The sequence below is a fragment of the Drosophila obscura genome, unplaced genomic scaffold, assembly GCF_018151105.1.
Source record: "Drosophila obscura isolate BZ-5 IFL unplaced genomic scaffold, ASM1815110v1 contig_1, whole genome shotgun sequence".
Classification (NCBI taxonomy): domain Eukaryota; kingdom Metazoa; phylum Arthropoda; class Insecta; order Diptera; family Drosophilidae; genus Drosophila; species Drosophila obscura.
Genome location: NW_024542679.1, coordinates 8,976,326 through 8,992,722, shown reverse-complemented (window position 1 = coordinate 8,992,722; position 16,397 = coordinate 8,976,326). Strand labels below are relative to the sequence as shown.

At 46.6% G+C, this 16,397-nt stretch overlaps 4 protein-coding genes and 1 long non-coding RNA gene across 8 annotated transcripts in view; 3 read left to right on the top strand and 2 right to left on the bottom strand.

Moving 5' to 3' along the window:
• Window positions 1-23: 23 nt before the first annotated feature.
• On the top strand, window positions 24-2,430 carry LOC111070536 (molybdenum cofactor biosynthesis protein 1). 3 transcript variants are annotated; one of them, XM_022361147.2, is made up of 5 exons: window positions 24-193; window positions 251-475; window positions 556-634; window positions 827-1,675; window positions 1,743-2,430. In XM_022361147.2, the coding sequence occupies exons 2-5, from the start codon at window positions 323-325 to the stop codon at window positions 2,402-2,404; spliced, it is 1,743 nt and encodes a 580-aa protein (XP_022216839.2). In that variant the 5' UTR covers window positions 24-193; window positions 251-322; the 3' UTR covers window positions 2,405-2,430. The 3 variants fall into 3 exon arrangements, with proteins under 3 accessions (XP_022216839.2, XP_022216838.2, XP_022216840.2); XM_022361146.2 differs by having other exon boundaries at window positions 1,728-2,430; XM_022361148.2 differs by having other exon boundaries at window positions 27-193; window positions 1,756-1,899.
• On the bottom strand, window positions 2,428-3,345 carry LOC111070542 (probable prefoldin subunit 2). Its single transcript, XM_022361156.2, has 2 exons — window positions 3,077-3,345; window positions 2,428-3,010 (listed from the first exon to the last, which is right to left on the bottom strand). The coding sequence occupies exons 1-2, from the start codon at window positions 3,205-3,207 to the stop codon at window positions 2,704-2,706; spliced, it is 438 nt and encodes a 145-aa protein (XP_022216848.1). The 5' UTR covers window positions 3,208-3,345; the 3' UTR covers window positions 2,428-2,703.
• Window positions 3,346-4,757: 1,412 nt separating this feature from the next.
• LOC111070513 (ras-GEF domain-containing family member 1B) lies at window positions 4,758-10,310 on the top strand. 2 transcript variants are annotated; one of them, XM_041593461.1, is made up of 5 exons: window positions 4,758-5,618; window positions 7,582-9,095; window positions 9,188-9,331; window positions 9,432-9,634; window positions 9,704-10,310. In XM_041593461.1, the coding sequence occupies exons 2-5, from the start codon at window positions 7,671-7,673 to the stop codon at window positions 10,002-10,004; spliced, it is 2,073 nt and encodes a 690-aa protein (XP_041449395.1). In that variant the 5' UTR covers window positions 4,758-5,618; window positions 7,582-7,670; the 3' UTR covers window positions 10,005-10,310. The 2 variants fall into 2 exon arrangements, with proteins under 2 accessions (XP_041449395.1, XP_022216807.2); XM_022361115.2 differs by having other exon boundaries at window positions 7,579-9,095.
• Window positions 10,311-11,727: 1,417 nt separating this feature from the next.
• Window positions 11,728-16,397, top strand: part of LOC111070543 (calcium-transporting ATPase type 2C member 1) — a 41,045-nt gene continuing 36,375 nt past the window's right edge. The window contains exon 1 of the mRNA XM_022361157.2: window positions 11,728-12,504. Within this exon, the coding sequence (XP_022216849.2) occupies window positions 12,148-12,504 (357 nt within the window). The 5' untranslated portion in view covers window positions 11,728-12,147. The remainder of the gene's footprint in view (window positions 12,505-16,397) is intronic.
• On the bottom strand, window positions 15,404-15,748 carry LOC111070544. Its single transcript, XR_002607364.2, has 2 exons — window positions 15,634-15,748; window positions 15,404-15,556 (listed from the first exon to the last, which is right to left on the bottom strand). It is a non-coding gene; the product is annotated as an uncharacterized LOC111070544 (long non-coding RNA).

The window sequence follows — 16,397 nt, the reverse complement described above, 5'->3', positions numbered from 1 at the left end:
TAGCCAGCCCCCCACAGACACACACCAGCGTCACATTGATAAGTGGGGGGAAGCTTTGGCAAACGCCAAAAGCTCCAATGGAACACACTGTTTGATCAGATCAGCAATCCCATACAGTTAGTTTGCAAGCACAGTTCGACGACTGTGGTGGAGTGGATCGCCGCCATATAGAGGAAGAAGAAGCGAGCCTGCCGTGAGCATATGTAATTACTTATCATTAAATATTATTAAACGGTATGCTTTGATTCAGCCCTACCCCCAGCAAATTGATGGTTTACGTAAGCTACATTCATTAGAGCGCGAACAACAAACAGTCAATCAAATGCGTCCGCTGGTGAAATACGTAAATAGGCTGTTGTGCCAGACTGCAGCACCAGCGCCGGTTCCCATCCGCCGAAAGGCTTCGGCAGCGGCAACCGGTTCCCTAAAACTGGCAACAAGTGCGCAAGCAGAGCCGCAGAGAGCCAACAAACAGGTGGGGGGAGGAGCAGTTACAGTTCTAAATTTCGAATTAGGCATGGTATGAATGAGAGCTAATCATCCTCTAATCGATAGGACTCGCCGCTGACAGACACGTTCGGGCGACACCACACCTACTTGCGGATTTCACTCACGGAACGCTGCAATCTGCGCTGTAAGTTTCCAACCAATCCTACCTACCGCAACAGGTTCTGGGCCAATCGTTCGTTTATCAGCGACACCTAAGCAACCATCAGGCGATAACAGCCCCAGGGCCCACTGGCACCACTCAGGGCTGAAGTGGATGCCCGGGTGGGCTTAATTGAATGTTGTGGCGAAATTCACATACATAGAACATGTGTTTCAGGTGACTACTGCATGCCCGCCGATGGAGTGCCCTTGCAGCCGAAGGCGAATCTGCTGACCACCGAGGAAATACTTCGTCTGGCCCGCATCTTTGTGGAGCAGGGAGTGCGAAAGGTACGTCTGACGGGCGGCGAGCCCACTGTCCGGCGGGACATTGTCGATTTGGTGGCAGAGATGAAGGCCCTGCCCCAGCTGGAGCATGTGGGCATCACCACAAACGGCCTGGTGCTCACCCGTCTGCTGCTGCCACTGCAAAGGGCTGGCCTCGACTCGCTCAACATCAGTTTGGACACACTGAAGAAGGACCGCTTCGAGAAGATAACGCGACGGAAGGGCTGGGAACGTGTCATTGCCGGCATCGATCTGGCCGTGCAGCTGGGCTACCGCCCGAAGGTCAACTGCGTGCTGATGCGCAACTTCAACGAGGACGAAATCTGCGACTTTGTAGAGTTCACCAGAGATCGGCCCGTGGACGTCCGATTCATCGAGTACATGCCCTTCTCCGGCAACAAATGGCACACAGACAGGCTGATCTCGTTCAAGGAGACGGTGGAGCTGATTCGCCATCGTTGGCCCGAGTTCGAGGCACTGCCAAATGGGCCAAATGACACATCCAAGGCATTTGCAGTGCCGGGATTCAAGGGACAGGTGGGCTTCATCACATCGATGACGGAGCATTTCTGCGGCTCCTGCAATCGGCTGAGGCTTACCGCGGATGGTAACATTAAGGTGTGTCTGTTCGGTAACAAGGAGTTTTCGCTGCGGGACGCCATGAGGAGCGACGTGTCCGAGGAGGATCTGGTGGATCTGATCGGAGCCGCAGTGCGGCGCAAGAAGCGACAGCATGCAGGTGAGCTTGAATGATTCACCATTCTCATCGGTCGAGTCACAGAGGAGTACAGTACTCACATTTTCAGCATTTTCCCCCAGGCATGCTGAACCTTTCGCAGATGGAGAATCGCCCGATGATACTCATAGGCGGCTAGCAGACGCCAGTCGCCCATCAGCCATTGCAAGTGCTGCACTGCTCCACCATCATCTTCATTCTCATCGATCACAGCTGCTCCAGGCAGCCCGCCACTGCAGCAGTCTAAGCCACGTCAACGCCCAGGGCAAGGCCCAGATGGTGGATGTCGGCGAGAAGCCAACCAGCACGCGACTGGCCCGAGCAGAAGCCACCGTTGAGGTGGGGGAGCGGCTCACGCAGCTCATTGCAGCCAACGAGCTGGTCAAAGGCGATGTCCTGAGTGTAGCTCAACTGGCTGGAATATTGGGAGCTAAACGCACATCCGAACTGATCCCCCTGTGCCACAACATATCGCTGTCCTCGGTAAAGGTGAAGGCGCAGCTCTTGCCCGACGCACATTGCGTGCGGCTGGTGGCTTCTGTGCGCTGCACCGGCCAGACGGGCGTCGAAATGGAGGCCCTAACAGCCGTCTCCATTGCGGCCCTCACTGTCTATGACATGTGCAAGGCCGTGTCCCACGACATCTGCATCACCAATATCCGTCTGCTGAGCAAGTCCGGTGGCAAGCGGGACTACCACCGCCGGGAGCAGTCCTCAGAAGCATTCCAATAAAGCACCAGCCGATCGGTTCATTCTGTTACAGTAGTGCTTTACTTTCGGGGCCGGTGTGTGGTGTGGTCTGGTGTGTTGTGGTGAGGTGTGTTATGCGTGTGAATGAGAGATTTGGGATGTGAGTGGGGGGCGTGTGAACTTCGCCTTACAGCTACAAATTACATATAACATTAGAACTTCAGTATTCAATCCATGGATCCGGTGATCGGTTGAGTGTTATTGTTCGCAAATCTCGGCAGAGTTCATTTCATACATAGACACAATAAATACGCTGCGTGCTGGCTGGGTTCTCTGCGTCTCTAGTTGGAGACGAGAACGTTGCGGTTCTCAGACTTGCTGCCGCTGCTCTCCGCATCCGATTTGCCACCCTCGGCGCTCAGGTGCTCGCCACGGATTTTGATGTTGTGCTCCTCCTTGAACTTGTTCAGCTCCGTCCCCTTTTTGCTCAGATCCTCCGTGATTAATGTAATGGTCTGGGCAATGAAGTCCTGGTTCTCCACCAGCTGCGGCAGCACCTCTTTCACGGTCCGCTCACAAAGGACGCCGCCAATCAGACGAAAACATTTGCGGTCCGGATCGGCCAACTTCAGTGTTTCTATCACAGTTCTGGGCACAAGCAAAATACATAATTAGCATTCGAATGTCTACTTGGTGGCCGGGCCAGTGACTCACTTGTGCTCCCTCAAGTCCATTTCCAGGGTGTTTAGGTTGTTGGCCAAATTTCTCTGGTCGTTCCGCAGCTGTTGGAATTGGGCCACAATTGCCTCTTGGCTGGGCGCTGGTTTCGTTGATTCGGTGCTCATTATGATGCTCAGTCCTTAAACAGTCGCCCCAGATATACTACAAGTGTTAATTCGAATACTAGTCGGCTTGTTTAGCAAATTAAATTTTCCTTCAAAGCACGAGGCTTTCGATAAAATATACCGTCAGACCATTAGAAAAATACCAAAGAATAATATATACCGTATACATATACCGTAAATATACCGAAGACAATGGGCTGATTGATTTTCGGATTAGTAAAATACTAATTACTGGAGCCCACAGCACTGATCATATAATTTTCTACGATAATTTCCATTGGCAGCATGTTAAGTTGCCAGCAACATGTTTTTAAATTCAATGTTGTTAGTGAAAAATGTCAGTATTTTTTGTGCGCTAAATGGAGTTTGATTTTGTATGGGAAAAATTTCAGCAACATGGGGAAATGAAGTAGCAGCATTGTTGTGCAACTTTGGCACGGAATGAGCAACAATCTGCATACCTTGGGAAAATGGATATTATGGACTTGAGGACTTGCATTTTCAATTAATGCAAAAACTACTCAGTCTCTGTTCTAAAGATTTTAACAAAGTTTTGCAGCTCACGACTACCAATAATAGGTATCAGAACCGGGATAAATGTATTTATAACACACAAACATGTGCATTAATATGTAAAAAACATGTCAATCTAGGATAAAATCATAAATAATGTTTCAATGGAGCTTGGAACAAAACATTTAACACCAATTAAAAAAAATAAGGTATACAAAAGTACATACGCATAGAAGATACTTGGTTGACCAGCAACACTGACGTCAACATTTACGTGTTATGCTTTGGCCGTTTTTGTTTAAACCTTATTATGGAAACAATCCAATGAAAAAGAGTTCTGAAAACTAGCCAATCCTGAACAAAATTCATTGAGGAATTGGATAAAATTATTTGCTCAAGGCTGAGAGGGCCAACTAGCTAGTAATATTAAACTGAATATCAAATTTGACGAATATCATATCACAAAATATCATAATATGGCAGCTGCAACTACGAATTGCACGAGTCTGGCAACGCCACAAAACGACGACACATTCGTTCTATGTTGTTTTTGTTTGAACCTTAATATGTAAATAATCCAATAAAAAGGACTTCAGAAAACTGGAAAATCTTTCAGAAAATGTATGTATCTATCGGATAAAATTATTTGTTTAGGGCTGAGTGTCCCAGCTAGCTGGTAACATTAAACGGAATATCAATATCGAGGAATATCAACGTCAAATGTTTTGAAAAAACAATCGATACTATCGTGATAGTATCGGGCTGAAATAATTATTAAAAAACCATTGAAACTTTTTAGGAACTTGTCCATTGTAAAAATTAGATGCCACCTGTCGATTTTTTTACAAATTTGTCTTCGTATTTTATAGCAGCCAATCCAAACATATCAAAAGCGCAACGACTGTAGCTCGATACTATCATGATAGTCTCAAAACCGTCGATAGTAGAGACTAGCAGTAAAATATCGATCCTATCGATAGTGCCCTCGATGGTTTGACACCTCTAGAGCGTAAGCGTTTTTGTTTTGTTGTAAATAAACAAAACGGAGCGTAAGCGTTTTTGTTTTGTTGCAAATGCAATAAAAGCGAAAGGCAACAACAAAAAGACGCAATTTGCCGCCGCGGCAGCGATTTGTATAAATTATTGAAAAGTGAACGGTGACCAGCGTTATTACAAGACAAGCCGACGGCGCATCGTGTTCGTTGTTGTTTTATTGTTTTTGTGTGTAAAGAAAAATCTGCGTTCTGCGTAGCAAACAAACCGGTCCGGTCGGCGCTCTTATACATATTATACTATACACACAAACACAAACAAAAACCCGTATATGCACGGGGGAAAAAGCGCTGTCAAAGTCGTGGAAATGCATTTCGTGTGACACAAAGTGCATTGAGACATTGAATTTATTTAAATATAGTATTTGCCTGCCATATCCATAATTTTTCTGTGCCAAGTAGAAGCGACGCAAAAGGCGGCCATATGCGACTGCTGCCTCTGCCTCTGTCGCCGCTTCTGCTGCGGGGGTGAAGGTGCAAAGGTGGGGGGTGCTCGGAAAGCTGAAACTGAAATGTTTGCCGTTCGCGTATTGTAAATTGCTTTTGCAAACATACACACACACACACACACACACAACCAACTCCCTCTGCCTGTTTAGCTGGAATCGTGTGTGTTCCACTTTTGATAGCCAGAGCATCGCCGTCGACGCGAGCTGCGACGTCAGCGTACGACGCACTGTCCTGATTTCCTCTGCCACCAGGAGAGGAGGCAAGTGCAACCAGGACAAACTTCTTTCGTTCGGGCGGGGCGTGTGCTCTGTGGCGTGTGCGTGCGGTGTGTACGGCGTGAATGGTCCAAGAGATTCTGGGCCAGGATAATTGCGAAATGCACGGGAGCTGCTCCAGGTAAGCAAATAAAAACCCACTTCCAATTAGACATTTCCCATTAACTGAGTGCATCTGCATCTTGTGCCCCCTTTCGTTCGCCCCCCTCTCGGTTCCTGCGTTTCAAGTGGGAAATGGGAAAGCAGCAACAGCACCAGCAGCAATAGAGGGACTGGACTGGCCGGGACGGGACGTGTCGGGCCACGGCCCCATTTATTGACTTGTCTCTCTCGCTCTCTCTGTTACTCTCTCTCTCTCTCTTGTCCTTGTTGCTCTTGTTGACTTCTTTGCTGGCCTCTTGGCTTTTTCCCCCCTTGCATTTCCACACGCGTCGGCCTTTGCCTTTCTTTTACGTTGTTGCACGGTGGTGCAGAGAGTGTGGAATCGGTAGAAAAACATTTTTTTTTTTTTTAATTAATTCCCGTAATTAAATATATGCGGAAAAGTGATAAAGATTCGTTGAAGATTTATGGGCAGTGCAATGTGCCTCGACCAATCCTTCCTTTGGCGAATAAAATTACTCTCTTTCTGTCTTGTTTATATGGATGTGTAGCTTTTTACATGTAATTATATGGAAATGCTCGATCAGACGTACATGACATCCATTAATGTTCCCGTATTCGTTTCACGTCTGTCATTGCTGCTGCTGGCTGCTGGCTGGCTGCTTCTTCTACTCTTCTTTTGCGTTTTGTATACAAATTATGGTTCTGTTGTTGTTGTTGTTGGCTGTTGCTGTTCTTGTTTCTACAGTTGTTGTTGTTGCATTTTTGTTGTTTTAAGCTTTTATGGGCAGTGCATTCCACTCATTTGTTGTTGTAGTTGTTGTTGCATTGCTTTTTGTATAAATGGTTTAAATATAGACTTTAAATTGCTTTTAGCTCTGTTTTATTTCGTTTGGTTGTTGGTTTTTTTTTTTTCCTACCGCATTTGAAAATTGATTACAATTTTCGTCTGCAGTTAATAATCAATGCCTCCGACCCCCCTGCTCCTGGCTGGTGTTCTGTGAAGCGTGGCAGTATGGCAAGAAAAGTGTAAATGTGCAGCCCTTCCCTTTTTGTCGGCAGCTTATTCTCCTTTTGGCCCCGTACCTTCCATTGGCGTCTTGGTAATTCAATTAACGTGTTCAGCATGCCTTTCCTTTCCCTTTCCTTCCTCCTCGCACCACCCCACCCGCCTAATGAATATGTTGACCCATATTTTTGGTATTTCTGTTTTGCTGTTAATTAATATTGGAATTCTCATGTTTCGTTTAGTTTTCGTTGAGTGTGTCCGCTGCTTAGCTTCATTTTGGTTTGGTTTCATTTTCCGTTTCTCATTGCTCGCTGGCCTGTGATAAGCCCCCCTCGCCTTCCACCGCATCGCCCTCTCTCCCACATCTCTGCCAAATGATTTTCATCTACAAATTACCAGTTTAGTTTCCAGTTTATAGTTTCATTATCTCGCTGATACGAGAGTATGAGTATGTTCTGAGCCAATCGGCAGCAGCAGCAGCAGGAGGAGGAGTCTCTCCCACTTTCTTCATCCATTTGGCCATGTGGCTGGCTATGCTACGTGATGTGGTGCCCCCATTCCAGCGATCAATAACGTTGACGTTGGGTTCTTTTCTCTGAACTGCCACAGCCACTACTGGCACTGCCACTGGCACTGGCATTCGATGGCACTTTTCTAGTTTTCCACTTTGCTTGGCGATTTTTCGCTTTGCTAAGCTCAAATCCGTGCTGCTTCAATGGTGCTTCAGACGTTGGGATAGCCGAGAGATCTGAGAGAGATCTCCTCACAGTCTGTTTGCCATCGCCACAGCCCCTTCCCTTTGCCCCCTTCCCATCCACACACAGACAGACTAGAAATTCGAGTCATTAAGCTATTCCTTTGTTTGCTTTCCTTGTGCCTCTAATTGCCATTTCGTACGGCTTCGCGGAGCCACACTTTGCCTCGATTAACACTCCGATTACCCTCTTCTCTTGCCTTTTTGCCATTTCAGCAGCAGCTCTCCCTTTGGTTGTCCAATGCGTGAGACTTAGATGCTCTAGCGGAGGGACTGGGACTGGGATTGGGATTGGGATTGCAGTCCAGATGTCGTCGAGCAACGGCGGCATAAGCAGTGCAGCCACGAATGGCCGCAGTGGCAGCACCGGCAGTGCCAACATCAGCCTCAATATCAAGGTGCCTGCGGCCGGAGGAGCGGCAGCGGCTTCAACAAGTGCCACATCCACGTCAATTACACACAAAACACTGCCGGACCTGAAGACGCAGCGCAGCAACAGCGTCTGTCACAGCCAGGAGACCTACTCCGGCAACAGGAGGGTCGCCCCCACGGAGAAGCCGCCAGAAAAGCAGCTCAGCTATGGCCCGGCCCAGAGTCGGGCCACGGCAAAGGAACCCAAGGAGGCTCACTTGGTCTACTGTGAGGGCAAGCTCCACTCGGGCCCGCTCAAGTCGCTCATCACCCACATGGTGCCCACCCACGAGTACTATCCGGACGAGAGCTTTGTCTTTGCCTTCCTGCTCAGTGCTCGGCTCTTTGTGCGGCCGCACGAGCTGTTGGCACAGATTTCAACGACTTGGGAGCAGCAGCAGGGACCAGGAGGCGGTTGCGATGTGGTGGACGATGCCGGACAGGTGCTGTACCTCAGCATAAACTCTGCCTCGCCCCTGACCCAGCGAAAGGGAGCAGCAGCATCAGCAGCGGCAGCGGCGGCGGCGGCGGCGTCTAGTACAGAGCTGGACCCAAAGCCGCAGCAGCGGACGAGCACACAGCGATCGGCCCAGCACTGCATACGGCTGCTCTCGGAGTGGATCGAGATCTTTCCGTACGACTTCAGAGATGAGCGCCTCATGCAGCAGGTGCGCATCCTGGCCCGGAAGTGCGTCTACATTGACAACTCGCTGGGCAAGCAGGTCTCTCGCATTCTGCAGCTGCTCGTGTCCCGTCTGACGGCCCTGGAGCAGTACGAGGAGTTCCTGCTGACGCTCACCACGGATGGCAGCGAGCGGGAGGCGGGGGCGGGAGCGGTGTCTGCTGGCCAAAGTCAACAGCATCATAATCATAATCATCATCATCATCATCATTTGCATAATCCCTTTCAAACATTTCTGGGCAGCTCGCACTCGCATGCCAATGGCTTGGGCGGTGGGGGCTCGACCAGCGGCACCTCGAACTCCTCCTCCAGCGGCAACACCTCCTCCTCCACCTCCAACTCAAACTCGACCACCCCACAGCCAGACGAAGTCTTTGGCATCATGGACATGTGCCCGAGCTGCGCCCACTTGGCCCACCAATTGACGGCCATCGAACTGGAGCGTCTGTCGCATATTGGGCCCGAGGAGTTTGTTCAGGCCTTTGCCAAGGATTATCCCCAGCAGCAGGCCAAGGATGGTGCAGGCGGAGGCGGCAAGGCGGGCGGTTCGTTGAACGATATGAAAAAGACGCGCAATCTGGAGTCGTATGTGCAGTGGTTTAATCGCCTCAGCTACTTGACGGCCAGCGAGATTGTCAAGGTGGGTATCAGGCACGGGGGGAGCTAATCCTAGCCAGCATATGTCATGTGTGTCTATTATTGTCTATATCTATATCTATTTGTTGCTTGCAGTATCCGAAGAAGAAGCAGCGTGTTCGCATCATCGAGTACTGGATCGAGACGGCCCGTGAGTGCTTCAACATTGGCAACTTCAACAGTCTGATGGCCATAATAGCAGGTCTAAATCTGGCGCCCATAGGCAGACTCAAGAAGACAGTAAGTTTTAAGGGGATATATACATATATCCGCATACAATTCGTATGAAAATATTTTATGCTCATTTTATTTTTTATTTTATCTCATCTCCCATAATTAGTGGTCGAAGGTGCAATCGGCCAAATTCTCAGTGCTGGAACATCAAATGGATCCAACATCAAACTTCAATAGCTATCGCTCGACGCTCAAAGCTGCTATGTGGCGCTCCGAGGGTGCCACAGAGGAACGCGAACGCATAATCATTCCATTCTTTAGTTTATTTGTTAAGGACTTGTACTTTCTAAACGAGGGCTGCTCCAATCGGTGCGTATCAGTGCAATCGTTATCCAAGCATATTAAATAATTTATTGATTATTGTTCCGTCTCATTTAGGCTGCCAAACAATCATATCAACTTTGAAAAGTGCTCCCAGCTGGCCAAACAAGTCACGGAGTTCAACGAGTGGAAGAAGGTGAGCTGTCCGTTCGAGAAGCTGCCGAATGTCATTGCCTATCTGCAGCACAGCGCAGTGCTCAACGAGAACACCCTCTCGATGGCCTCCTTCGAGTGTGAGCCTCCCGAGAATACAGAGGAGAAGGATCGCTACAAAACGGTTAAAGCCGAGACGAAACAACAACTGCTGCAGCAGTTACAGGAGCAGCAGCAGCAGCACCAGCACCACCAGTCGCAGTAGTAGCCACCATTTAGAAGGGGTAGATTAAGCTACGCTTAAGCGCTTGCCATGATTATTTTTTCTATTAGATGCGTAAGATTGGGGACAATTTGTTAGCCTAAGTGGAATGCGAGCGATGGGGAGTAACAGGAGCAGAGAGCAGCAAGCCGCAAGCCCATCTTAGCCCCTCCTTTGAGAAAGTAAAGCTTCTGAAGCTACATATATATATTAACCATTGTCTTGTCAATCCTCTCCTAATTGTATCCACACGAAATGAATTTTCAATCACCCCCCATGTCCCCACAATCGAACGAAAGCGAACGAACGAACGAACGAACGCAAAGCATCTCCGAAATGTTGCCAGTAATTTAAATTATTTATCTATTAAGCAAATATTAGCAACGGCGGATCGAATCGTGCTGAATGCACAGCGAATGTATGTACTTAAAGCATTTTATTGCTAACAACCAGCTAAAACAAACTAATTTAGTTTCTTAACAAGTAATAGTTTTTATTACACAAAACATTTTTGGATGTCATAATTTATGTTCAAAACCATCTTGACAAAGCGACCGAGTGTCGCGATATTCGTAAGTGAACACAGTATTTATATTTATATATATATACACAATTTTATAGCTAAATGAAATCTTTTTTGATATTCTATAACGATTATATCCGATTAGGATTGGATGATATGATGCTTTTGTCTTGAGGCTTTTTAATGCTTCAGCAAAATCTCTATCGCAAAGTTAGCAATCGCTGAGCAAAAAACAATTTTCGTATACTCTTAAGAACAACAACAACAAGAACACGAACAGAAAGTACACCTTATGGTAGCTACAAAAGATGCTTCTTCTTTTTAAGAATTTTATTTTAAACAACGTAATTTGCATAATTAAGTAAAATTGTGGATGGATTCATAAATGATATTAACTATAGAGGGACTAAACACAACATTATTGATTAAAAAACTGCTTTCGAATAAAGAAATGAACAAAAACGATTCTCAAAACAAGTTCCCTGCTGGTCTGGTTACTTATTAACTTACATTTAACTAATAGCAACAATTATTTTTGAAATTTTGAATATTTCTGGCATTCATTTCCATGCCAACGGTCACACTAATACGCCACCTAGCGTATTTTGTTGCCAGCAGCCTGACTAGCGCCACTATCGTCTTTGTGTTGCAGCTTTTCGATATAAACATCGATATATATCGAACTCAAATAAATATTCAAAAGAAAAAGTTATATTTTACAATTGATTTTCTATTAAAAATGCCGCCTCAGGCCGTATATTATCAAAGATATATATTACAAGCAAATCATATGCCTTGCCATGGGAACGGTCAAAAACACGATATGAAGAAATTTCGTTGTTTATTTAGATATTTGTTCCCTTCCATTGAGCAATTAATCGTAGACAGCTGTCAAAACAGCAGACATTCAAGATATATCTATAACAATTAAGAAACTATTATTATTATAAGCTTTAAATTTCAAAATCAGTTCTTTTTGAGTTTCTACCGACAACAACAACAATATATAAATGCGTTCATGCTTGGTATTTATATTAGGTAAGGTCATCCCTCTCTCAGACGATACTAGCAATTATGTGCCGCCCAAAGAGGCCTGCGAGTTGTGCCTAACTCGAATAGTTATACCATGCAAATTTGTTTGCGTCGACGCGTAACGCAAAGAGCGGACGATGTGGCCATACCTAATGTAGTTATACCATGCATGCGCAGAGACGAACGGTTCTTTCGCCGACGCCATTACAGCTGTTATTGGATTCGCGGAAGTCTCGGTACCGGATGAAATATTGAACTCCAATCGAGAGCACAGGCAGATCAAATCGGGATATAGTGCCGGAAGGTGGGCCAGGCAGGATTCTTCAGTCACAGTTGGCGTGTCTACGCGTTTCGCTTTGAAAAATCGCGACATTCGCGGCACAAGAACCTGTTGTTGTTGTTGGTGCGCTTTCGACTAGTGTTCTAGCGGTGAATTTTAGGCGGAAAAATCGATTGTTCTCATTTGATTATTTTTGTTTTGGTTGACGGCTTCGTTACGCGATTCCTGCAGCACCGTACCCCCCCACGCTCCCAACGCTCCCCACGCTCGGCCACCGACACGGGCCACATGACTCATGCACGGCTGCAACAATGAAAAGCCACAATAAGTACGCCAAGCTGCCCCAAGACCTCGACTTGAGTTTCCAAAGCGATCTGGACCTGCTGCCGGACACAGCGGCCGACATCGATCTCGACATTGATGTGGACGTGGATGCCCTCAATCTGAGTTCGCCCGCCGCTCTGGACCTCCTCGACGACGAGGACGACGAGATTGTGATTGCCACTGGTGGTGGTGGTGGTGGCGGCGGCGGCGGCGCCGGTGACAGTGGTGGCAAGGGCGGCCTGCGTCTGGCACCAAAAGCCAAGCAGCGTAAAAACCCATTGGAAGAGCAAAAGTTCCACAGCAAGAACAAAATCTGCGGCCTTGGCAGCGACAGTGTTATCGAGGTGAGTCAGAAAAGTCAGTCAGTCTCTAGAACTGCATTTGTTATCACAGTTCACAGTGCTCTCTGGTATACGCTTCGCTCTGTTCGCCCCCACACAAGTCGCGCGATGATGTGTAGAGGCCCCTGCGAGAGTGCAACTTGTGGCTGATTCACAACCCTTGTCTGGGTTGTTGCCCAGACGCATTCCTTTTCCCCGAATTTACTCCGGCGCAATCCGAAAAATGCGACCCACAACGGCAACAGGAATGAACATGCCCACACAACAAAGCAAAACAAAGCTAAACAAAGCAACATAACATTCTAGCAAAAGCCAACAAAAGGGCTTCGAAGACTTAGATACCCTTACGGCCCTGGCATAGCCCTTAGTATTGTTTTTGGTTGGTTGAGTTATAAAGAAAATAATTATAATTGCTTAAGTGATTGGAAAGGTTGCGCATCAGGATCTGTGATTTATATACTTCATACTTCATAGCTACAAATACTTGAAAATATTTGAATTTAATATGCGATTTTTAAATACGAAAATAGTAAAATTAAATAGAATTCACATTGATTCAAATATAAATGTATTATAAATGCTTTTTTAATACGGTCATATTTAACCTTAATACAAAAGAACTATAATATATTAAATATTAAACATATTAAACTATGTTTCATATTTAAATTGAATATTATTTTGACTTGATTTCAAAATTGTTCTTTTAAAATCAAATGGAAAAATACTTGAAATATTTGAATTTAATATGCGATTTTTAAATACGTGTAATAAGTCACGCGATTTGCGGCTCCCAGCACTACGTCATGATTGCATTCAAAATGTCTTTAAAACAAATGGAATTAAATAATATTTGTATTTATTTTAACTATGTTTATATTATTTTTGTATGTCCTTCCAATTCCCAACTGGTTCACGTTGCTGCCGCATCGAACTTTAAATATAAAGCATATTAAATTTAATATGTTTCATATTTATTTCAGGGCTTTTTTCTATCGGTGTAGTAGCGGGTAAAGAGATATATTTGCGGCTCCTTTACTCGCTCCAAAAAGGTGCTGAAAACTCGTAATTTATAAGCAACAAATTGAGTTACAGATTTATAATCAACTTATAATTATAAGTAGTTACATTTAAATGATAAGAAATTACAGCTGATCAGCTCCTACTTGCGATTTCTTGTATACGTACTTATCTTCGCTTGGAAAGCCATCAAAGTGTTCATTTTCATATTTATTCATTAGCTTGCAAACAAACATCTTTTAGAAATAAAAATACCCTCTGCCAGGGTACGTTCGTAACAAAGCATCATTCCTACAAAAACAAAACAGTCTCGGTCGGGCAGGGAAGGGGCACAGAAGCCCCGATTCGGAAAAAATCGATAAGCAACAAAGAAATATCTTTCCGTTTGCGTTCGCAGCAGAAAGACAACCTCCCCCAGCCCTCTGCCACCTGGGCCAAGGGTTTTTCCCAAACAAATCCCAGTTAACTTTTAATCGCAGACCGCGTGGCACGGGGGGGGGGGGTAGCGCCACCAAGTGAGTAATTCCAAATGTCACGCAATTGTAAAAGCTAGAAGAAAACGACAAGAAAAGCGCCGGGAGAAGTGGGGGGGGTGGACAGATTTAGCCAACAGAAATGTCCGTGATGTTAATGCGGTCCGATATTAATGGAATTTGTGTTGACAAAGTCGAGTCATCGTTACCGCGATGTGCCGTAATGATGTCTGTCCCCCTCCCACCCACAGAATGTTTTGCCGGGCCGCAGATGAAGATAAGCTGCTGCCTTTTCTCTCTCTGCTTACTTTTCTTTTATTTTCTGCTTTCCCCCCGACCAAGTCATCAATTTTCCTTGCTTTAGATTTGAGATCTTTCAAGTGGCTCAAACGGGGAACCGAACGTTCTAGATAGGACACGAAAAATCAATCAAAAAATCTATAATTTGCGCCACAGCCACAACTCGTTACGAGTTGTACGCGAAGCATAAATAATTAAATTTAATTTGATGGAAAGTAGAGTAGGACCCTCTACTCCACACCGAAGGCTACACGCGTGACGCCTCAATCGATAATGCGTCAGACCCGTGTCAATCATAACGCAACGTATCCCCCACACTGCTCCTTCCTGCCTGCCCCTGCCCACCGTCAATTGTGTCACCAGCGCCCTCTGCCGGTTGCACTGGGCAGTCACATTGCGTGCCACTTTGCGTCCAATATTCCACGTCCTTTCCTCCCTATCAGTGTGATTACGCGGGTGGAGGGGGGGAGGGGGTTCCAGCGATTGAATTGTTGTGCCCGACCTTTCGTTGCGGTGCCGTCGGAAAAGCTTTGACAAGCTTGTCAATCCCATTGGAGCTTACCAAAATGCTGCGTGCGTGGTGGCGGCTGAAAAAGTAACATTCGGTGCGCCGAGGAGTGCCCTCGACTGCTGCGATACCCCGCAGTGGGCAGAAGAGTGGGCAGTGTCCACCCACGCCCGATATGCCCCCGTGTGTGGTGGCGGCATTCCGATTACAAGGTATTCCGAATAACAAAACCACAGCCACAGCCAGGGGATTACACGCATGCCATCTCTCTCTCTCTCTCTCATCCGGTCGTTTCAATTAGCGGCTGTAATGCGCATACCCTGTGCAGAGGGTATAGCGAGCAGCAGCGGAAACATTACCCAAAGAACTCTAGGGTATTTTTATTGCCCTCTTTCTGTTTGTTTCTGAAGCCACTTTAAGCTGTAGTTGATTTTATTTTAGTGAAGAATCTGCCAGGGTATCTATAGTTTCGGCTTCCCAAGGGTATCAGTTTTTTCCTTCATTAAGTTTATTTCGCCCCACGCCCCACGGTCACTGCCAGCGCTGAAGCTTCACTCGTCGTTCCTAATAAATAAAGCCCCGGGACTGCAATTAGGCGTAATGGAGAAAGGCTTTAATGGCGACTGTGATTAGGCATAAATTATTCTATAGTAGAAGTACACGTATGTGTGCGCCGACTAGCGGTAAATGATCCTGCCGTACTGGAAATCCTTCCAGCACTTGGACCACCTGGGACAGTCCGGTGCCACGATGCCTGCAAAATAATTTGATTCAAACACATTTCAAACACATCGAACTTGATTTATTGATTTATTTTCTACTATCACCTACCTGCAGCCATGGCTAGAGCCATCACAAAGAGGAGAATCGCTGCCTTAATCTTCATCGTTTCGCGCTCGCCAAATGCCAGAATGCAACTGATGAGCTCTGACGACACTGTCTGTAATCGCCAAGAGACTGTAGAGCCTCACGCTTATCACTGGGCAACTCCGACATTGCGGTTATCTTTTCCACGTTTTTCATGCCTGCATAGAGTGCGCCAAGGGAAAATTGTTCTTAAAACCCAATCCCCCAATCCCCCAATCCCAATCTCGCTGTAGGTTCGGGGGACGACTCTTGACCTGCCCACTGGTGTCCGTTATCAGTCGATTCAGGCGGCGATTGCCGTGTGCTCTGTGTGCTGTGTTCCAGTTCTCCTTGTGGGCCACTCGGATGTCTCCATTCAGAAGGAATGTACATATGCACATATCTTTCGGGGCACTTTGGCTCGGTTCATTTGGGTCTCTCCTCTCCTCACCTTTCGCAACCAATTAATGTGTGTTTGCTGGTGTGTGCAAGTGCACCTCATTACGAGCATGACCTGCTCGCAATCTAACCTACATTTGTGGCAACGAGTCGTCGTTGCAGTTGCCGCTGCACGCAGTTCCATACGCCATGTGGTACGTGCTAAGCTCCATTTTGGGGCCAAGTCGTTGGCTGTTGTTTTATTTTGTTCGCTTTGGCGTCTGTTTATTTTTAGTATGCGGACACACAATGCCACAGCAACGACGGGCGGTAGGCGGTAGGCGGTAGGCGGTAGGCGGAGCACGGAAAAC

What these genes read in the sequence shown, in the direction of transcription:
- LOC111070536 (XM_022361146.2), top strand. Translation starts at nt 323, where the DNA reads ATGCGTCCGCTGGTGAAATACGTAAATAGGCTGTTGTGCCAGACTGCA. An exon ending in CGCAGAGAGCCAACAAACAG is followed by an intron (nt 476 to 555) that starts GTGGGGGGAGGA and finishes TCTAATCGATAG; the next exon opens with GACTCGCCGCTGACAGACAC. An exon ending in CAAGAAGCGACAGCATGCAG is followed by an intron (nt 1,676 to 1,727) that starts GTGAGCTTGAAT and finishes AGAGGAGTACAG; the next exon opens with TACTCACATTTTCAGCATTT.
- LOC111070542 (XM_022361156.2), bottom strand. Translation starts at nt 3,207, where the DNA reads ATGAGCACCGAATCAACGAAACCAGCGCCCAGCCAAGAGGCAATTGTG. An exon ending in ATGGACTTGAGGGAGCACAA is followed by an intron (nt 3,011 to 3,076) that starts GTGAGTCACTGG and finishes GCTTGTGCCCAG; the next exon opens with AACTGTGATAGAAACACTGA.
- LOC111070513 (XM_041593461.1), top strand. Translation starts at nt 7,671, where the DNA reads ATGTCGTCGAGCAACGGCGGCATAAGCAGTGCAGCCACGAATGGCCGC. An exon ending in TAGGCAGACTCAAGAAGACA is followed by an intron (nt 9,332 to 9,431) that starts GTAAGTTTTAAG and finishes TCCCATAATTAG; the next exon opens with TGGTCGAAGGTGCAATCGGC. An exon ending in AACGAGGGCTGCTCCAATCG is followed by an intron (nt 9,635 to 9,703) that starts GTGCGTATCAGT and finishes CGTCTCATTTAG; the next exon opens with GCTGCCAAACAATCATATCA.